This window comes from Prenolepis imparis, unplaced genomic scaffold (genome assembly GCF_030444845.1).
Source record: "Prenolepis imparis isolate NDT839.2.m4 unplaced genomic scaffold, iyPreImpa1.0 SCAF_4, whole genome shotgun sequence".
Lineage (NCBI taxonomy): Eukaryota > Metazoa > Arthropoda > Insecta > Hymenoptera > Formicidae > Prenolepis > Prenolepis imparis.
In genome coordinates, this window is record NW_028141162.1 from 15,747,091 (window position 1) to 15,770,424 (window position 23,334).

The following is a 23,334-nucleotide window of genomic DNA, read 5'->3' on the forward strand; positions in this document are numbered from 1 at the left end:
GAACCGCACCTTTGCAAACAGTCTATGCAGTAAGACGTATCACAGTATGCAATGTTCGGAATTAATATTCAGATGACCCATTTAGCTTCCGAGCTCTCGTCTCTCTCCCTCCTTTTCTCTCTCTCTCTCTCTCTCTCTCTCTCTCTCTCTCTTTCTCTTGACATGCTCATCCTACCCAAAACCTGACCGCGTAACTATACATCAGAGAACGTGACGTGTAAACACATCCATCGGCTACTGAAACTCAGCCGACAGCGGCCCGACGTGCAAACGAGGCCGGCTTGAGGTTTATCTCGGATAAGAGCTTAACAGGAAGTTCGGACGTTATACATTTATCTTTGCGGACTGACGAGAAAATATGACTTCCGGCCCAGATTTGCTATTTCTTCTCGAATAATCAATGCTAAACTGAAAAGCATAAACGCGATGCTTTTAATATTGAAATACCGTTCATTTTCATTTAATTTCTCCCTTTCTCTCTTTAAAAAAAAAAAATATTTTCTTCTAAAGCAATATAGCGAATAGTTATATAAAGCGTAATTTCAACACGATTTAAATTGAAAAGAGAAAGAGAGGTAGATAAAAACTTTGCCAGGATCCATACATCGGATTAAAAGTACTTGGTGCGGCCGCGACGCTATCGATGATCCGGATTAAGTGCGATAAGTCGCATCGAAATGTATTAACACGCAATGAACGTTGATAGCTGGTAGAGCAACAGTTGTTTCGAAACTTTGGCCGCGGCGTCGAGATCTCAATGCCGATTACAAGCAGCGGGGAAACGGGACTGTGCGCGAAATGGGGACAGTCCCTCTGATGAAGTTCCCTTTCCGGAAGTCTAGTATACGTCGGTTCTCTAAAGCAATTGGCCCCGCATTTACCGCACGACGTACGGTATTTTAACGCATGCCGCGGACGCGTGTTTAGATCGCTAATCCCGAAATGTATTTGCGGCAACATATTGGGTCTGTGTTTGATGTACGATATATTAGTTAGAAACTTGGCGCTCCAATTTCAGAACCGAGCAGAAATGATATGGAAGCTAAATAACATGTTTCCGCGATACTTTGTTATATTTGCAACACACAAATATATGAACTCTGTACGAGGGGTGTCTCACTCATCAAAAATTTGTACATGTATTGCGAATTACCGAGAATTCTAAATAATTCCATGTAATGCATGTAATTATGTTAATTCTTTTTTTTAAATAAAATACAATATTTAAATATTAGTATAATACTGTTGTGTAATTTAGCAAGAAAAATGTAATTAGAATGATTTTAAAAAGAAATGTTAAGAAAAATAAATTTATAAGATATTGTAAATCATATAGTACCAATGTATTATGCAAAAAATTTTAAATTAATATTTTTTTTTAAATTAATGTTGCAAATAGTTGGAATACCTAAATTAAAATATTATATTATAATAAAGATATAACAAAAGTTACGTGTTCCCAATTATAAGTTAAAAAATGTCTTGTTTTAAACTTTGTGATAAAAAAATTCAGAAATTTTTTAAAATCAATTTAAAAAACCGTTTTTAATAAAAATTTCTTTTATATAAACTTGAACACACACAAAATACAAATTAAAATTAGATTAGATCTGAACAAATTAAACATTAAATATTAATGATTTCATAAATTATAATACTCAGTAAAATATATATTTAAAAAACGTATATATATATTAATCTTGTCTGGGATATTATTGTTTTATGCTTGTAAATCAATGCGAAGTAATGCGAAGTAATGTGTGTAATTCCAGAAAAAATGTACATGTATTGCGACAGTGAGACACCCCTCGATTCTGTAATATATTAAAAATATTCGTATATAATGTAAAATACTCCTTGTTTAAAAGTGTTTTTATAATTATATATATATATATATATATATATATATATATATTTATGTGTGTAAATTGTGTGTGCATTTATATTAAAGTAATAATCAAATGTATGTCATGGTTATACATATAATGCTTTTTTTTTGTGCTTGCGGGTTTATGTTCATATATCACATGAATATTTTATTCGCAATATATTGCCGTACATTCCATATACTCAATAAAACTGTATGCTGCAGATGAAAAATGTTTATAAGTTAAAAAGAAAAAAATCTACAAATTTATATGACCTTTTTTCATTTTCAAAGTGGGGAAAAATTGCTTTCAGAGTTAAGCAATCTATATTTCAGGAAGATCTTGTATATATAAAAATATATATACATATATACTAAATATATATTTATATGATTGCAAAATTTATTCTTTTACAGAATAAGAATAACCATATACTATATATATCATTGTATTTATTTAATCTAATTTAATCGAATATAATTAAGTGCGCGAAGTGAGGTTATATATTCTTTGATAATAAAACATAAAAAATTGCAGTGCATGCATAAAAATATATTAATTAATTATGCAATGCATAAAAATGCAATATTTAAATCTTTACCAGAAAGTGCGAACAAAGAAATAGAAATAGATTTCTACAAAAATCTTTCGAATCAAAATCAAAAATACCTGTGCTTCCTTTAAATTCACCTTATTTGTCGTTTCACGTTGTCGCGTATTAACTTTTTCACGTAACTCTTTTAAGATTTTTAAAATGGAAAAACTTACATACATACACTCTATAGTAATAATAGTGAACTTCTTTACGTTTGTATATTTTTGTTTGTATGTTGCGCTTTTGTATATTATAATAAACATATAATTACTTTTAGATTCGCACATCGCCATATGTCCGTCATGCTGCACACTGGACATCTCGCTGATCTAGCGCGAGACTTCACGGTGTCGCCATCTGACGGCGAAACCTAACTTCACAGCCAAGAATGACAGAGACAGGCGAAGCGCTTCAGCTGACGAGACCTAACATCTCTCTCTTTCTATCCTTACCATTAGACTAGAGCGTCCCATGCGTCAACCACGTTGCACATCTCGCGACAAACTAATCCCCACCACCGACCACAATATTTTGCGCAGCGGTGTCGCCAACTGACGACAAAACCTAACTTCGCAGCCAAGAAGCCGAGAGTTCGAGAGTCGATCCACAGTATGTGGCCGAACTCGGCAGAGATCACTTTGTTTGATTAGATGTAAAATTTTTTTTCTTTTCTCTTCAAGTACCAAATACCAGAACCTGCTGCTTTCTACTGTATTATGTATTATGTATATATATATATATATATATATATATATATAATACATATACATAAATGTATAAATATAAGTATATATATAGTATGGTTATTCTCTGTAAAAGAATACATTTTGCAATCATATAAATATATATATTTATATGATTGCAAAATGTATTCTTTTACAGAGAATAACCATACTATATATATATACTTATATTTATATATTTAAATTATAAATATATATAAATATATAAATAAATATATATATATAAATATATATATATATATATATATATATATATATATATATATATATATGTTTATAAGATATTCTTGAAATAGCTTAATTCTGAAAGCGATATTTCCCTACAATATTATACCTATATTATGTTTTCGATAAAATTATTTTTTTCAGTTACATATTTTACCCACTTCCGTATACTTTATACTTTCTAGATATAGTGTATACAACATTTTACTTATTTAAAATGCTAAAAAAACACTGCAAGCAATATATGAATTAATCGAATACTTATTATTTTTTTTATCCTTTGTTGATCTGAATTGTTTGGCGACAGAAGAAGAAAGAGAAAAAGCGCAATAAATTGATAAAAAGTTTCCAAAAAATTTAACTAAAATAAGAGAAACAAATTCTTGTTTCAAAAGAATATCGATTTCGTCGAGTGCATAATTGCTACTAAAGTTGGAGTATATAAGCAAATTTTTACTACTTATAAAGTCAACAGAATTCATTCCAGTAAAATACACGTACGGTAGTTTTTCAACATAGTAATTTCCTCTCTCGGCGATTTACAGTTTTAATTTAGCACGACTGACGAGCTTTTATGTCCATTAAAGAAAATGGTTTGATAAAAAGCCAGTTATGTAAATTTACCTTATTTGTCGTTTCATGTTTTCGCGTATTAACTTTTTCACGTAACTCTTTTAAGATTTTTAAAATGGAAAAAGTTACATACATACACTTTAGTAATAATAGAGTGAACTTTTTTTCGTTTGTATCTTACGTTTGTATCTTACGTTTGTATGTATCTTATAAACATATAATTACTTTTATACAGATTTCCTTGTAAAGAAGTACGACGAATTCTTCAAAAAACATCATATATATATATATATATATATACCAACGAAATTTAACTTATACTGATGTTAATGAAAATAAAATAATCAAAATGTAATGTAAAAAATTATGGTAGCCAACTTATTTATCATCTTAAATATATTTTATTTTACGTAATAGCCATTTAGTAAAAATAAATAAAATAAAATAAACGATGCTCTCTTTTTTTTAATTAATTCGAGAGACGTAGCATATAAAGATTAAAAATAACAATCATAATATTTTTTACTGAATTTTTTTAATAACGGCGAATCCAGTTTTTTACATGTATTTGGCAACGAAGCGAATATAGGCTCGTATGCGGTGATTTTAATTTGTTTGAAACGTTTTTCTTTTTTACTCTGATATTTTTTCAGTAGCAAGTAATACATTTTCCGCGATACAACCCGAGGGAAGCTTTACAAATATGCAGTGTACATGCTTGTTGCAGTGCTGCGTGTCAGTCCACCTGAAGGATGATAGCACACTCTCGCGTATCATCTAACCGGAAAGTGTTAATCAAATTGTTGCAATCTACAAGCAATGTACGCGAGTAGCTACTTCGCGTAAGTAACTTCAGCGAGTTTGAGTTTCCCAAACTTATTTATATATATATACGTATATAAGAGAGAGAAAATCCGCAGGGTGGAGAATTCCAATCTCCTAACCGAAGATACATTTTCGAAAACATGTTCCGTTTAAAAAAAAATGCCACGTCAATTTTGGAGATGTTCTCTGAAACGTCAGATAATATCTCTCGATAATAATTGCTGAAAATAATAAGCGATAAACTCGATAATTGGAAACGTTAACTTAATTTTTGATATAAGAAAAGAAGACGCGCTTCTTCTTTTTCATAAAAGAAATGCTTCATCGAGCTGCAAACATCTATTCCTGTCATTCTTGATCCAAATTCACGAAAGTCATTATTGACTTAAAAAAGAGAAACTATACCTGCTAAATATAAAATTGTTAAACTCTTCGATGAGAAGTGTATATATATATATAAGGGCTGAATGTTTGACAATTTTTTATTTAGCCAGCATTTTATTATAAGGACAGTGTATCATCTTTACAAGTTAAATTTCGCGTTAAATTCAAGCAAAAAGGTAATGTATATATTTGAACTCTGTTAAAATAGAGATAAAATTTTTTTCTAATTTTCGATAAAAATTCCACTCGAAAAACCACGCAAAATATTCGCAAATGGCCATAATTCTTGGGCGCTCGATATAAATAAAAGTCTCTCGTACCGCGATTAATATCCGTCGTGCGTTTGTATATTAATGCGTGATTTACTTCTATTATAAATCGCCCGCTATTTGTCATCTTCTTGACGTTGGATGGTTTTTCAAAAATCACCGAAACAACTCGCTGATCGCGCGCGTTCTCAATTTACAGAATCAAATAATTCGCGAATGTGTGTATGGATGGAAAATGATTTATCCATAATGCGCACTCGAGTTGTTTATAATCGCCCTTTATTGCATTGCTGACTAAATCGAAATTTCGACGTGCAAACATGCATAAAAAGCGCGTCGCTTTTACGCAACGGACAGCTTCATTGAATTGCAAATGATTTTTTTTTCTTCTGTACGTCATTCATGTATATGCGTATGCATGTGTGCATGTACTTGCTTTTTTTTTAATTCTTTGTCATTTTGAGGCAACTTGCACGATGGTCGGGACGATAGATCGATGAAACAATCTGCAGTTGATGTCATTATGAATTTTGATGCTACCACGCGTTCATTGATCATCATTATTCATTCTCATTTGAATAAACTATGTATTTATTTTCGCCTCGCGAAGATCAAAGACTAATGAATTTTTAGGTTTTTCTCTCTGTAGTATGCATTATTCGTTTAATAAAAAATGCAAAATTTGTTTATATATCTAAATAAAAAAATTTATGAATTAATAAAACTGAAGAATGTATACGTATTATCTATCGCAAATATACTTTGCAAAAATTTATCAGTGTATTTAAAAAGTGTCAAAATATATTTTTGAGAATCACTGATCAACAAGAAGGTGCGATGTTGGTACGCACTGTTTATGCATAAAAAAACAATCTTTGATAAGGTAACGGAAACCATAAACCGCGGAAACCATAAATCGAGGAAGCGGTTAACTCTTAAGAAACCTTCCAGTTCTCTCCAGTTCACGAACAGAGAATGACAGTGATTTGTTTCGACACTATTATAAAAAATGGCTGCATTGATATAATAGCATATTGAGTTAAAGAAACAAGATGAAAAAAAATTCTTTCCTTTAGCGCGAAATCGTTGTTGCGAAATTTCTTGTCGAGAAATGCGGGCTTGAAATTTAAAGAGCTATGGTATCGATAGTTCTTTAAATCGTCACAAGAATTTCGAGTCTCATTTCTCACAGAGTAATGTCTCAATACGGCTTTTGGTGTTGATGCCTTCTCGCTAGAGATATATCTTTTACCTCCTTTCACCGGCGCACAAAGTTGTAAAAGTAGCTCTTTCTCTAGTGTTCTAACTTCTGACTTACCTTCCACGAAGAGGAAGTATCCCTCGGGATTGTTCTCAAGTATCCGAAGTGCCTTAATCGTCATCTCGGCCAAAGAAGGATCGCCGGTGTCGTTCGTGTTCCGGTCGACGTCGAAGTCCATGTGAGAATAGGCGAAGAGACCTGCAGCGAAGAAAAAAAAGGGTAAGAGCAAATAATTGAATCGTGTTACGCGGAAACAAGTTCACAATCGTATTGACAAATAAGGAAACGCGAGGGAGAAGGAAATAGAAAAATCAGGACATCAAGAAAAAGAAAATGAAGGGAAAAAATCAAGAGAATCTGGGGATAATCGCGTAAGATACATGAGATAAATCGTAACAGATTATTTTGACAAAGGTGTATTTTCTTCGCCCACATTTTTTATCGCATTTTGTGTTCAACGAACTATTAATCGATTGTATACGCGACGTATTAATAAGTCAAAATTTCACTCCATTGACTCCATAGTTAGTATTTTATCTTATTAACTGGGTACATAAAGGTATCATCAATGGCGATCGATAGACACGACGTAATCTCATATTCCAAACACTGAATATCTAATAATTACTCTGATTACGGAACTGTCAACAGCGTGCAATTAATATGACACGACTACCAATCGCATTAATTTAGAATGTCGAATGATGAAATTAACTTCTTGCAAGCCGCCGCAATACTCGCGATATCCCGCAACGAATTCGAATTTATAATTTAGTGCGCGTGCATTTTTTATGCAAATTAAATCGTTAATCAAAAATCATACATTGTTTTTGTCGGATTAAACTCATCGAGCGTTATTGTGTTTATTCTCCGTTAAATTTCAACGCAAGCACACAATGAAAAAAAAATACCAAAAGCGGTTAATTCGCAATAATAAATGTAAAACTGAAAATTGTAAAATCCTCCAGGTTGTAGATGTGTAAAAAATTTATTGAAACTTACCTAAGAGACGATTTACTTTTCGCGGGTCCACGTTCTCAAATTGCTCCTTGTTATAGACGTATTTTGCGGGTATGTTCTTTCGACGATGATTCCTGGACCATTCTTCGACGAGATTTCGACCGTCCAGTCGTCTGCCCTCCTTATCCGGCTCTTCGGGATCCAAAGTCACTTTCGGTACGAAATGACGTCTGCCGCCACCGAGTATCACCTGATTATGAGACAGAAATAATAACTTTATTTGCGTGTATGTGTCGAAGTTTAATTCTTAATTTGATAAAATTCGATTAAAAATTCGGCGATTAAAATCTTCTACAAAATTCGTTCGTCCTATCTCCCATAAGATTCTCTCCCTTAAATCGAAAAATTCATCACAAACGATATATAATCATCGACCCTCTGATTCCGCCTATCAGTAACGTCTGAACGACACGGAACCGACTTTAATGAGAAAGAAAGTTTTGCCTTAAACTTTCCCGGGGAAGCAGCGCTCCAATGAAATCGCCTGCGGAATTCTTTGCTTCGTTCAAACTTTAAGGCAAAAACTTTTTTTTTTTTTTTTTTTTGCTAAAAATAGGCACACGAGGCATCTCGAAAAGTAGAAATAGCTAATTAATCCGCACTTAATTCGCAAGTTAATTTAAACGTAGAATGTAATGTAAGCATCTTCCTAATTAGGCTTAATTCAATCATTGATTATTTAAATTTTAAAACTAGTCGACTTAAAAACTTCGCGAGAAAACAGCTTTGGATTTAAAAAAAAATCACAAATCGTAAAAAAATGCTCTCTCTTTCAAATAAATAGTGACACTCTGATTCGAAGAAATAAAAATATGCGCCAAGCTCCATTCTTTTCTTCGTTTTGATAGACGGAAAAATAATGCGGAACAAGCGTGTCGTGTGACAAAAGGCGTGAATAAAACCGCGACACGTATATTTTTACGTCTATCGATATAAGATAGAAGAACGTAATAAAATATGATAAAAAGGAGATAAACGAGCCACGATAGGAATTTTATGTCCACTCGTATGCAGGGAGAAATCATAACTGTAAAAATCCCTGTTCGTCATCCGGCGCGAATGTAACCATATCGGACAGGCTTTACATCTCTTCGACCGTTCGCATCTTTCAACTTCTCGCAGAAGTTGGACGAGCGACACGATATATTTTTAAATATTTCATTTGTAAATTTCACCGCATGCAGAGCGAAACTTGCCTTCGGCTCGAACGAAACCTGTTTATTCGCAAATAATTCTGTCGTCCAATATTACTGTTTATCAATCAAAGTTTTGTAACTCTCGTAAGAAAAAGATTCAAATTGTAAAATGTATCGATGTCGAGTTTAATATACAAATAATGTTATTTAAAATATTTGATTATATTTCCGATTGTTAAAAAATCTTATAAAATATCTTATGCAAAATTAAAAATATATTAATATATAAATATATAATAATATATAAATATTAATTTTATATATTATATAATATATAATATACAGAATGTATCTAAATAAGTGCAAAAAATTTTAGATAATTCTTTGTCGAACATATACTCTTATATATTCCTCCCTGAGGAGTTACACTTTTCTAAAGAGGGAGGTAAAAATTAAGTTTTTATTTTTTTTCTCAAATTGCAGACAAATTAAAAAAATGAAACTTGATGGATATTTTCTACTAAAAAGAATATTTATTAATATTTTTTTTTATCTTCCTGTATCGTTAAGGGGATGAAACTAACAACCCCTATTTAATTTTTAACTCCTCAGGAAAGGATATAAGAGTATATGTTTATATAAGAAATCCCCCTTAATTTTCGACAAAGAATCATCTCCTAAAATTTTTCGCACTTATTTAGATACACTCTGTATACATATAAATATTATATATTAATAAATAATAATATTGTAAAGTGAGAATCGAGGTTTGCGTTGAAAAAGGCATAAAACAAGCAATAAGACATAAGTATCAAAATGAAATATACGTATATATCGATTTCTTTCGCTTCTGAAATATCCAAGTTTCGTGACTGCATTCAAGGAAATATAGCCATCGAATCTACATAAAGCGCAAAAAGTACCGCCATACATTTTCGCCTCACATACACGAGCAAACACACACACACCCCAGGATATTATTACGTACGGTGATGTTACGGCCGGGCTCGTCCTCGAGCAGCTGACGCGCGATGTCTTTGCAGGAGGTACGTGCAGCAGGTGGCACCTTGCCGTCGTCCTCCCAATAACGGCTGGCTGCATGCGCATAAAGAGCCGCCGGGGTGGCGTGTGTGACCCTGGTGGTTGTAACCAGCCCTGTCGATTTGCCTGCGAACAGAAAAAAATCGAATTATATATTTTCTTTTCGCGATAAACTCTTCTCACTTCCTTCCTTTCTCCATCCCCCTTCTCTCTCTCTCTCTCTCTCTCTCTCTCTCTCTCTCTCTCTCTCTCTTCTTGTTTCCCATTGGAAGTTTTCGGCTACGTGCTTTCGTAAATCACCCCTTCGGATCCTCGCGGTCGTCCGTATCCGCGTCCGACTTTATCGCATTTAAGCGAGAGCCGAGCTCGCGCACCGGTTTACTTGACGTAGACCCCGGAAGACAAATTTCCCCGAGTAGCGATCCCCGAGGCGAATCAGTACGATTTATCCTTCATTGGGGGCGAAGTGGATTTTAGAATGTCGAACTAGAGAATCGCTCGTGGAGATGCGCAAGGATTATTACCGGAGAACTCGGCCGATGTATATTATTCACAGGGAATCTCGTCGAATCAAGTGAGAGCGAGTGTACCGCGTTTAACGGCGAGATGTGGTTGGGTTGTGCGTCGCGGTTACTCGATCTCTCTTCTCTAGACGAAGTTAAACTCCCGATGAAGATTCGGAACCTTCAAGATTCGGGAAACGGTGTCTCCCCAAAGGACGCTTAACGTTCACCGCATACGAACTAATATTCTCGTCAAATAATATTCCCAACTTCCTTTCTTCAGAAACTTAAGCCGAAATTTATCTGTGTGAAATATTCGGAATATACAAATAATTATATCTTCGACAAAATTATTTTTCACATATATAACTAAATTAAATTAAATTAAACTGAATTAATTTTTCTCGATATTACTTCGAGATTCACAGATATATTTAAATTACATATGCGAGGAATAAAAGTGGTGATTAACGATTAAAAGTGGCAGAGGGTGATGTTTGATAACTCAATCGAGGAATCGGAGCGCAGAATTGGATCTTCGGCCCGTGATATCGCATTTTAATTACAGGAGCATATGCAACAATCTTGCCAGCCGTCTCGGGGATTTCCCTCAGCCCGCGAACGAGCTAAGGAATTAAGTTGGCACGCAGGATTCGCTCTCTGGCAAACGTGTGCAACGCGTTGCCGGAGGCCAGTAATTACGAGAGTGGCACTAGTGGGTAGTTCGATGCTAATCAACCCGAGTTAATGATACGTGGTCCTCCATTAAAGGTACGCCGAAGGAGCCTTTGATCTCAATATCTCGACTTGAAATTATTACCATATTGTCCGTTTGAATTGTGATGTAGCTTTACTACATCGGAACGAAAAATTCTACGCTATACATATAAAATTAGAAGAAGAATATTAAAAAGTTAGAAAAGAATTATTAAAAAATATAAAATTTTGTTATCTCTCAGAGTATTGTATTATAAAATTTAACTTGATAAAATACTAGATTATTTGCGTGAAAAGAAATTAATGTGACTTATAATAATGTTATAAGATATAAATTTTCATGCAAAACTTTTATCGTCGCTTTTCTCTTCACTATCTTCAAAGATTCAAAGCCCGATTTCCTTGTTTATAGCAAAAATTGAATAAAAATAAATCGTTATACGGAGTATATATTTAATTATATTTGCATCTCTTGTGTTTCGCGCAAAATTAAAACATTTTGGCAGGTTGAGCTTTTAATAATGGCGTAAGGCTATTGCAGAACTTTGTTCCTTCGTTAACTTCCACTTTGCTTTAAGAGGAATTTAATTTGAGGCTTAACTGCCGAGTTATCCAAAGTTTCAAATTGAAAAGTTGTGAAAACAGATGGCGTTTCGGTCGATTTTTTGTAAGAAAAGTTTTGAAAATCGGTCCTTGACTTATATTCGAAGAATGTAAAAAACCCCGAAGAATGACCGAACTCGTTCGCTACTAGCGCTAGAGCAGGCGAAAAAAAAAAAGGAAACTCAGCGATCGATCTTTTTCACGCGCGCCTATAAATTTCACCGAGAAGAGAAACGAAGACATCCTGCATCAGGATCGCGAGAGGTTCGTAAATATTCCTGCGGGGAATCATTCGCCGAAGATCCTTTGGCGGTCCGTTTCCAATTCGTTTTCTTCCCCCTCTTCCTCGGGCGAAACGTCCGATTCCTAGGTTGCGCACGATTCGAGATAATAATTCAAGGAGTTTCGGAGTTCTCGGAGTGAAGGAACTCTCGATTTACCTCTCAAGATGCGCGTAACCGTAATGGATAGTAAGTCGCGAGGACAGCCGCTACTCATCCCTAATTTGCCCCTTTCGCGAGTCGAGTCCCCTTTAAAGCGCTCCTCAATCTTTGGATCGCGATATCGCGGGGAAAACAATGTTTCGAATCTCTGGATTTATAAAAAAGGCTATGGACACTTTATTAATTTGATATAAAATCCAATATATCCATGATGACACTTGAAATATCGCTATTTTACAATATTCTATAATCACGTGTTAATAACTTTGACAATAATTAATAGACATCGATACGCACAATAAATAAAATAAAATTCTTTTTTATATTCTCATCTATCTTATATAATTTATTCTCTTCTTAAGGTTTATTTTACATTTCTTATTTCAGAAAAAAAAACATAATTTCTCAAGTAATAAATAATCATCATTTTCAATCCTGCAATAGCCTCTGTTAATCCATCATTATTTTTCCGTCCCCATTTATTTTTCATCCCCTACTCGTTTAACTTTTATTTCATAATCTCTCGCGCTTCTCCTTATTTCACCATTCCGCGAGTGATAGATAATCCTGTCGTTCACTCTCTCTCGAGTATCCTAGCGCAGTAGTATAGCTCCACTATTATCCCGCCATCGATTTTTAATTCTCTACTCCTTCTCGCTCGTTCCACGTCGAATTTCCACCGCGTTCCGTGTATCATCTCTCGCGTCGCGATGTCGCGTTGAAGAATGTGTGACAAACCGCCGACGTAGGCGACGAGAGGAACGAAAAAGCCACGGGCCGGTGGTCGCGCGGAAAGCCAAAGGTGTCAACGACAAACGGCGCGCGATTAATCAGTCCGGCCATTCATCTTAATGATCGCGAAGCAAGCTCGTCCTTTCATGCCGCGCGCGTACATGTACATACACACAGCATCGCGTGTTTCAGGAGAGCATACATACATATGCCAGGCCGCGCTGGTCGGTCTTGGCAATGTGTCAACTATTGAAAACACAATGCCGCTGTTTGTTACGTGGATACCGGGGAACCTGGCTCTGTCGCGACATATTGCACAATATCGTAAGGAAGAAACCTCAAAATCTCTCGCTCGGTCTCGATAATCCGACCAGTGACGTTCGTAATTGGCAAAAAAGAGCGCACATTCCCCGATTTCGAGGATGTTATTTCTGGGACTCTTCAATTTAATAGGTCGTTTTCATAGAATTTTTTATCAGAAAAAGAATGCCGCAAACCGCAATGCGCTGCGAGCTATATTTTTCGAGATATCAATTTTTAAAAGCAATTATTTTCGTCACAACAATTGATAGTATTATAAATATACAGAGAGAATTTTCTCTTAGAATTTACCTGAAAATCGTGGTAGTCGTGGGACATGATATTTCGAAGCATTTTATGAGAGTTTCTCTGATTAATATCTACCACAATAAAAAATATTAATATCTACACAATAAAATATATAATGTTTGATTAATTTTACTAAAAAAATATAGTAAAATTTCAATCATTTTAAAATATATTAAAAACTTATGATTCTTTAAGTTTATTTTAAATAGAATAGAAAAAGTAATAAACACATAAAATATTTTATGTAAATTTTATAATGTAGCATAATATTTTCGATCTGACTTAATTGCTCATGATAATTTTAGCATACGCAGCATGGTAATTTTCCGCTTATTACCAAACATGATAAAATTTGTAGTGAATTTTGCGTAAAATATAACGAAAAATTCTCTCCGCGTACATTTAAGAAAGAATATATTTGGTGAAATAATTTAATGTGTGCGTATACATATATTTATTATAAAGTGAGAAAATTATAATCTAATCCAAATCCATTTCTGGTTAAATTAAAATTACATTTGCTATATTAAAAAATTTTAATTTCTGTGAAAATGACCTCTTGTCAAAAATTATGTCAATATATTAAAAAAAATAAGTAAATAAAATTTTTAAATCTTGAAAACTATGATTGTAGAGCATCGTAGTTTATGACATTCTATTTCTTAGTAAAAAAATCTATTAAACTGAGAAGTCCCGGAAATAACATATTCTTTCCCCCTCAAAAGAGCGAGTGAAGAAAAATATCTAATTCTCTTGAAAAGCAACGAAGTTGTGAGAACGAAGTAATAATCATCTATATATCACGTAATTAACGAGACGCTCTTGTCGTTCCAAATTCATAATGCGTACATACAGCGGTGTGTATTTCTCTTTATTTATTATTTATTCAACGCAAGGGAGGGACAGAGAGAGAAATTCTCACGAACATCTGCGCACCGTCTCGTGCGCGCGGGGGCAAAAAATTACGTTACAACCAGATTACAACCGTGCTTGCTCGCGCATCGCTTTTTGCAGTGACCGACCATCGTAAACAACCGTAAGCAATTACTAATGACTCGCAGGAGCGGGAGGGTAACTCCCGGGATGTAACGTTAATTCGCCGCCATCGCCAGCACGACCGCTCATAAACTTACGATTTCGCGGTTAAAGCAATTACAACGGCATCGCCGATAATTACCTCCGCAACAAATTCACCCCGCGATAGACCTCCGCGACGCGGAGATATATCGCGTATATATATATATATAATATACCCCGGTCGCAATAGAGTTTCGGTTTTACGACGTACGTTTTAGTGATGTAATAAACCCCGGCTCCATTATGGCCTTCGTTATACAATCGTGCGTTTTATCCAATTTGCGGACGACACTGTTTAACGACGACGATAGTGCTTTGCTGTCCGACGTTGTCGTGTCGTGAACAACGCTTTTCTCTAATTGCATTTTCTATCCCCGTCATCGATGCATAAGGCATCGTCGAAAATACGAGGCCTCGCCTTTGATATACAACGCACCAGAACAGGTTTCCTTTTACGATATCAGGATATGCATTCCGAATATTCTGACATCGTAGATAAACTGATTGTATACGAGATGAGATTATTGTCTTCTGTCAGATATACGCGTATATAAATTACATTGTATTTGTATACACACAATTAGCCGCAAGAATCAATGCCTTAATTTGTATATCTCTTCGTCAAATTCTCAAATATTTTAGTTTTTTAATTCTTTGAAATTTTGATTCTCATACATATAATAGCATTTTTTATATAGAATGTTGTAATATAGTAGTTTGTCGAAAATTAACAAGATTTTTCGTAATGAAAAAAATGTTTAGTTAACCGGCCAATTTAAGAAATAAAATTTTGATGAAAACTGCCTTCAAATTAATAACAAAATCTTATCGTATAATTATAATTTTAAAATTGACAGCATCTTTATTTAAAGCTTTTGCGCTTTTTCTAATATTAATATTATAATTGTTAATATTAGTATTTTAAAAATATGATGGCAAATATAAGAGACAACTAGTCAAATTTATTTAAAGAAGTTATTTTAATTTTTAAAAAATTTAATTTCTAAAATAAACTATTTAAAGATGCAATAAAATCTTAAATAAATCATTTGATTAATTTTAACAAAGTCTTTATTTGAAATGCAAATATTCTTTCTCATAAATATGTATATATTTAATATCAATATTTTTATAATCGCAATAAAGAATGATTTAATTAAGCTCTTTTGAAAAATAATATTTTTTAATTCGCGATAGGAAATATGATTGATGAAAAAAAGTTCTAGTGACGAAATATTCATATTATCGAATCCTTTATCTAAACAAAAGGTTAATTAAACCTGATTAATTTAAAATGTGCATATCGATGCATCGATTGCACAATAATTGAACTTCAATTAATATTAATTCTTCCAATATTTCTACTTCCCAAAAGTACATTAATTAGTGCACGATTTGCGCGTCAAGTCGTAAACACGCAAGTTTTATTATACCATCCCCCGAAGCTTCCGAAGCGTGAGCCATGAAACTGCGAAAGTTCGACATCCACCGCCTCGTCCGCAATATTCTCGCGCGTTACGAGGCGAGTTAATAAACAGCACATGAAATCTCCCATTAGGCGAATCGCTCTAGCTTGTGCAATTAGCGCCGCTCGTAAATTAGATATCGGCTTCCGGTCAAGCGCCGATGCGCGCCAAGAATACGATGTGCACCGCATGCGCGCGAATTCAATTTATATACGGTGGGCATTTAATCGCGCGACCCCGTGTTTGGGCAGTTTAATCGTTCTAACGCCCGTTCCCGGGCAAATTGGATGTATGCGCGGATTAATTACGTTTGCTCATAATGACGAGATCGCGGGACCGTAAATGTCGCGCAATGAATTTCAGCAGGAAGTAACAATCTGATTAAAAAGATTAATCTGCATCCGTCAACCCTCCTTTTGTTTAATGGCAAATCGATAACGAATGGTCTTTCAGCCATATGTGTTTCAATTCCATTTGCTAATAATAAATAAAATAATAAGTCTGTGTCCCCCTTATTATTTAAATTCCTGATCCATTAAAAAAATCAATATATGTATATATTATATGATTCAATTTTTAAAATTAAAATAATTTCTTCAAATTTTGATTAGTTATCTCTTATATTTGCCATCATATTTTTAAAAATATTAATATTAGAAAAAACACAATTTAAATGAAGATGTTCTTAATCTTAAAATTATAATTATAGACGATAAGATTTCATTATTAATTTAAAAGCAGTTCATCAAGTTTTGTTTCTTAAATTTAATTAGACATTTTCTCGTTAAGAAACATCTTGTTAATTTTTGACAAACTATTGTATCGCAACATTCTGTACCAAAATGCTATTGCATATGTTGCTCAAAAATACAGCGATGTAATTTAGCGAAATTTCTAAATACCCTTTTCTTTTGCAGCACAATTCTATAAACATTAATTCCTTACGGTATCGAGTGCAGAGACTCACCTTGATCCTGGGCCCAATTAATAAGCGAAGGAACGCGCGCCTCGGAACTGGAGTAACAATTCTCGAAGCGCGCCGACGAATCCAGACCAACGGTCTCGTAATTGGCTTTAACTCCGCAGAGAAGTGCCGTCGCGCATGCCGACGATTCGCCAACTTGGGCATCCGTGTTGTACGTCTGGAAAACAAGATGACGACGATTAATTACGTATTTTCGCGTAATCGAATTACGACCATTTAATACGGATTCGTGACTCGAGAAACGCTTTTATTATATTTTTGTAAAAAAAAATTTCTCAATTAATTATATCTTACACGTTTTTTAAAAATTCTGTTAACATAGGGTTCAATTTAAAAATACAAATAAAAAAATACGACTTTGTTACCTGTTTATATTCGCGAGACTCTAGTTGCAAATACACTCTCGAAATTCGATCGCTTTTAACGCGGAAGCTTTTAAGATTATTTGTCATTTTGTCATTCATTGTGGTTCATGGCAGCTGCTTTAAACCTAGAAAAATAAATCTAGAAAAACGAGAAAAAGGGAGAAAAGTTTACAAGAATCTCAGAACGTTGAATTTCTCACTCAATTTCGTGGCTGTTAATGAGAAAACCCGACACTTAACTCACGAGTCCTTCCGAATTCAGGCAGATTTCAGCCGCGATATATCTTATACTGCATACTCTATATCATTCAAGGCGCCGCAATTCCGTTGCTTATTCGCGGTTAATATAACCGCGGTCACGTAAATAACCAATACCATACATCAAGTCCCGCAACGTCAGGAACATCGAGGTAGGAATGATAAGATGCTAAGGTAAAGAGAAATTCTCACGTAAGTGGACACCGCGACAATGTGTCATGACTGGCGATTTTCCACGGGTAACAGGTTGACGGGGATGTCGGGGATCGAAGAACGCGCGAGGGAAAACGCTAGAAACCGTACGTCGCACCTAGAATAAGCACTGCAACGAGAGAGAGAGCAAATGGGACATTTTCCTTCGGCTCGTTCGTCTCGAACCCGCCTCTTTTGCGGAAACGACAGCTGTACTCTATTACTGCTGACGCGAATATGAAAATCGCGTATTTCTCATATTTCGCGGAAAATTAACGAAAACGTCGACTTATGACGCGAATATTTCGAACGATATTTCGATATGAATTTTTATCGATAAAAAAAAATATTACACACGCGCAGAAGATAACAAACGCGAGGAAATTTATTCTATCTTAATTATTCGCCCCAGATATGATGATATATCGCTGTCTATGGTTTTTGTGACCAAAAGAAAACTTTTATTTAATAAACGAACTTAATGAAATTTTATTAAGTTCGTTCTTTCGCTTCATTTGTTATAGATCGATTAAGCGTCATAATAATTGACCCAGATTCGCGCATATAAATCCCGATACTATTCGAGAACGGCGCTGTTGCGTAAAATACTGCCGATATCCGGTAGTTTTCTTCTTGTTCGCTTGTACGTACGTATATATCCCTTCCTTCCTCCGTAGGGAGCCGATTGATTCGCTCAAGTGTGCGTTTCCCTACTTGGGAACGACCAGACGACGATTTCCCCGACAACATCGGCTGGGAAATGTCGATTCCCGCTCGCGCAAGAACACCCATAAAGCACACTCGTCATTATCATATTGAAAGCCATGCATCGTCAATTCAAATACCGGATTGTGGATTAACCGCAGAAATCGTACGACACGGTCGATCGCCAAGTGGCGGTAGAAGTAGAATACACCCGAAATGTAGGACTCTCTCGTGTATGTCAGGCAAACACAAAACACATACACACACACACATATGTATGTTACGTTCATCCGATATTCTCGGTATAAAACTGCGAGAAGAAGGGAGGACAAAACGCGATTGTTGATCTTTGACGACAGAAAAGACGATAGAAAAGCGGAAGACGTGATGTCTCGGCAAAAAAGAAGAGAGAAAAAATTGCCTGCGAGAGATATTTCGCGTTCTTGAAATTTTATAGTTGGATGGATTTTTCCACGTCTCGCGCATATTCGAGATTTAATCGACGATTTTCCTATTTCAACGATTAGAGAGAAAATATTGTATAATAAGGAATATGAGAAATCGTAACATTTTTAAAACCGCAATGATATTAATGACAATACGAATTATACGCTCCATTAACGTATGAAAGTTAAATAACAGATAAAATTTTAAACGAGATTGAAACCTTTCAAATTTTAACATAATTGACATTCATTTTCGAACTATTACACATATATGTAAAATCCAATATATTTTTATTATTTAATAGTTGATTAATTGAATAAAAATTAATACTTAAAATTAATTATTAATACTTTTAATAATTAATAATTATGTATTAACAATATTATAAATCATATATTATATATTATAATTATAACAAATTGTATATATATAATATACACGGAAAAAAGAAGTTTACTTTCATTAGTGTCAAGCAAATATAATTTAGATATTTATATGTCTTGTATGTGATTTCCATTTATTTATCCGTATAAAATAAGTCAAAACGTCTACTTCAGTTTTCGTAAAACATTAAAGTATTAACGTGAATTATTATTTTTATTAGCATGTCGAGATGTCATCGAATGCGACAAACGCTAATACATCTCTCGCATACGATTGATATTTAAAAAATCCATCGGGCGACAAGGTACCAAAATTTCCCTCGTGTGCCACGCATTGCCGTTCACAGATATACACGTGACCGGGGCGTTTTCACGGTATCCTGAGAGGCGCGATGTCGCAAAAAGCGAGCCCCGATATCCGAAATCCGTGCAACGGTATGCGTTATGCAGCGATATCGGGGCAGGGTTAAACGCTTTCGATAGGCACGGAGATGCTATAGATTATAGATTATCATGCTGGCATTATCGCCGGCGACGCTTTTATCGGGCGTTTCCGCGACGAGGCACGTCGATAAGATAAATTTGAAATACGAAGCGCGTCCTCCGAAACCTATCTCTCTCTCGAACCGCAGGTGAGAACGAGCGGCGGTGAACCGCAGATCGTGGGATCGTTAAAGGAGAAATATTCGGCGGGGACATCACGGATGGAGACGGACAACGCAGGGTGCATCGCTGATTGCGAGCGGAACGATGTTCGGCAGCAAGATGTCTCGGATGTACCGGACACGTCGCGATGGAGCGTGCCGGACGGATGGCCGTTCAGGAAAGCAAGGTAAGCATCACTCGGTCATATCACGTCATATAAAGGCCGATAGAGAGCCTCGAGATATATCGAGGTGTTGGAGAAGTAAACACGCGCGAATGGCGCTAAAGGCCTTCTCGGAGTCATTTTACGCTTCCTCTTGTGTATTTTTTCTTTCAGAGCGTTGGAGCAAAAAGCTAAATTTATATATAATTTCCTTTTATTTTGCAAGAATTTTTCGCGATGCTGTTCATATTTTTTTTTTTTTTTTTACTTGCTTTATTTCGCAATAGTTAATTTTTTTACGTCTAATAAAGTATCTCAGAAAGAGATAATTGTGTTCCCTCCTTGGTTTGTTTTTCTACATCGTTGGTAGAGAAATATAATTAGCTAACTGTTGAACGATAGAGATGTTTTGACATTTTTGAAAACTCGCTGCAACTTCCTCGATTGTTTAACGTATTTTGTTATCTTGTGTTTTATTCGCAAATATAAATGCGAGTCTTATTAAAATTTGTATTTTTTTTATTTTGCTTTTTATTTTATTTCTATTTTTTTTATTTTAATTCATCCTTCACTCAGCATAAATTAAATATTACTGTGGCATTCATATGTATATTCTATATACCCTACATATTGTATAACGTATGGTTCTCTCTCTCGCAATATTTATTTTTCCAACTCTGTACTGTTTTTTATAAAAAAAACAAAAAAAAACAAAAGTATCACTTTTCAATACAAAAACAATGCAATATCTCTCGCTTTAAGACTTTCATTTCATCATAATTCATTGTTATTTCTCGCAAACAAAGATCACCTTTCGATAATGACTGACGTTTTAATCGAGATTATCGCACGCGTGATAAGAGAAACGCATTTCAAAGTGTCTTTATCTACTCAAGATAGAGTATTATTTTTTCTTTTTCTTTATCGCAAAATCTCGTACAAAAATAAAAGCGATTGACGCGATAATTTGTTCCTCCTTTTATCGAGATCTCGCGTGCCCACGTAAAAACGATATTCGGTGGTTCTCTGACGCGATTATTGTTGCAGCCGCGCATATAACGTACGGTGGATGCAATTGTCGGATACCAGAGTAGAGGCTGCGGGCAGGAGGAGGAAATTTATATTCATAATACCGGTTGTGTTGTGTGCGGTCGGGATCTGGGGGTGAGAGAGGATCTCTGTTAGGCGCAAAATGTTTTAGAGGTCAAAGTAAATGCCGCCGCGAGTCCGTAGTATAATGCCGGTAACTCACTTCTCCCACGACGAACATTTGTCTCGTAATGGCCACCGGCTCACCACGTTTATGACTAGTTCGTAAGCGCCCAACCGTGGTTTTGTCACATCCGTTCTGTATTCCCTTCTCTCCCGGCTAGTCCTGTTCCCGGCATATTTGGAGTGTTTGTGCCGACTGTGTGTATGTTGTATGTGTGAGCATGCCTGTGTCATTTTCTCATTGTATCCAACAGTGTACGAGAGCTCCTCATTGATGACTATTGCGTTTTCTATTTTTATTTTTTCTCTTCAACCCTACACTTTTGAAGATTTGATCACTTCGATGTATCGCACTTTTTTTGCTGATGCGATTCTTAACGAAATTAATTCTACGTACAAATGTAGCGTACAATATATCTATGAACTTCAGTTTTAAAATATATTTATAATTTTTAAAATATATTTTTGTTTGAAAAAAATAATTATAAATATATTTTTTTAAATGTATTTGTTAATATATTTATAATTATTTAATATATATAATTAATATGTATAATATTTTTTGTATGTTTTTTTATACAACTTTTTAACAGAAAAGAAAATTCTAAAGCTCGTACTGTTGCTGAATTTTGTTATATGTACTCTTTCGGATTAAAATGGGGTGAGGGATGCAATGTGGTGTGCAAGATAAAAAATTTCTGCATCATCAATCTAACGGCAATAAAGTAAAAGCGTTTCGACAAAACCATGATAATACGAGCTACATTTATATATACGAGTAGAACGCACACTGAAACGTATATTTCGGACGGGAATTCTGTATGTGTGCACATAACACATATTCATCGCTACACATGTGTCATTTGTCGCAGACAAAACGTCGCGAGTATTGCTTTGTCATTCCGGTATGTGTCCTGACTAATGGCACGCATATACAGCATACAGAATGTTTGGTAATTCTCGGTATATTCAAGAAGCAAATAGCTCCTTGTCGGTAGAGAGTATATTGATTCGTCAGAAAGAATAACTGTAAAGAATTAAGGAATTACTTTTCTCTCAAACAGGAGAAGAGGAAAATTGGCCCAACAGTCTATGAATAAAAAGGCAGCGCAATTTCCTCAGCTCTCGGAAAGAATATTACAGTACTCGTAATTTATTTAATCTACGATTAATTGTGTTTCGAGTCGAAACGTTTATTTTCTTTTTATACACAGAGAGAGAGACATGATTATATTCGATATAAATATAATCTTATAAGTAATCTCGCAACTATACTTTCTCACACAATCGAGAGGATATATAAATTTAATCACCGATGCGATTTTTTATATACGTTTGTAATTTCAGCAATTTAGAACTTTTAAGAGGCGCGCGCTTAAATCCCTCGCGCACAAAGTTTAAAGGTCCAGAGGTTTACGGCACCCCATTCAGGTTCAACCCTCGCATCACCTCGCGTCATCCTCTACAATAGCGCCGGTTTATTTTCCGGTGCGGCCGTAATCGCGGCAACTCTCGACTCGAAAGTTGGCGAGAGCCGCGAAAAGCCCCATCTCGCCCGATAAAGCGTCGCGGAAGCTCCTCCCTCTCGCTCTCTCTCTCTTTCAATCGCGATCTAAGTTGAAATTAAATTGTGCGATCGCGGTATGATCTCTAAACATCCGTCTGCGTAAGAGCACGTGAGCGGAAAGTATACGAAACGGACCGGGTTGCACTTTTCCAAGGGAGGAAAAGGTGCCTCTTTGCTCCGCGTTCGCCTTAAGAAGAGAAACGCTTTAATATTTTTCCAGAATACCGGCTGCAAAGAGGCAAAACGTACCGGAAACGCTCGTTTCTCTACCTCCCTTTCTCTTTCTCTCTTCCCTTTTTCCTCCCTTTTTCACTCGTCGTCG

At 35.1% G+C, this 23,334-nt stretch overlaps 2 protein-coding genes across 3 annotated transcripts in view; one reads left to right on the forward strand and one right to left on the reverse strand.

Moving 5' to 3' along the window:
* LOC145935545 (alkaline phosphatase) overlaps window positions 1-23,334 on the reverse strand; it is a 182,000-nt gene that overhangs the window by 40,204 nt on the left and 118,462 nt on the right. Inside the window, exons 3-6 of the mRNA XM_083037007.1 lie at window positions 17,058-17,232; window positions 9,888-10,066; window positions 7,746-7,953; window positions 6,801-6,941 (exon numbers count right to left, since the gene is read on the reverse strand). Coding sequence (XP_082893133.1) covers window positions 6,801-6,941; window positions 7,746-7,953; window positions 9,888-10,066; window positions 17,058-17,232 — 703 coding nt within the window. The remainder of the gene's footprint in view (window positions 1-6,800; window positions 6,942-7,745; window positions 7,954-9,887; window positions 10,067-17,057; window positions 17,233-23,334) is intronic.
* Window positions 20,061-23,334, forward strand: part of LOC145935548 (caspase-1-like) — a 35,728-nt gene continuing 32,454 nt past the window's right edge. The window contains exon 1 of one of the 2 annotated variants that reach the window (XM_083037011.1): window positions 20,061-20,257. In XM_083037011.1, coding sequence (XP_082893137.1) covers window positions 20,130-20,257 — 128 coding nt within the window. In that variant the 5' untranslated portion in view covers window positions 20,061-20,129. The remainder of the gene's footprint in view (window positions 20,258-23,334) is intronic. The other variant, XM_083037010.1, reaches the window with a different exon arrangement.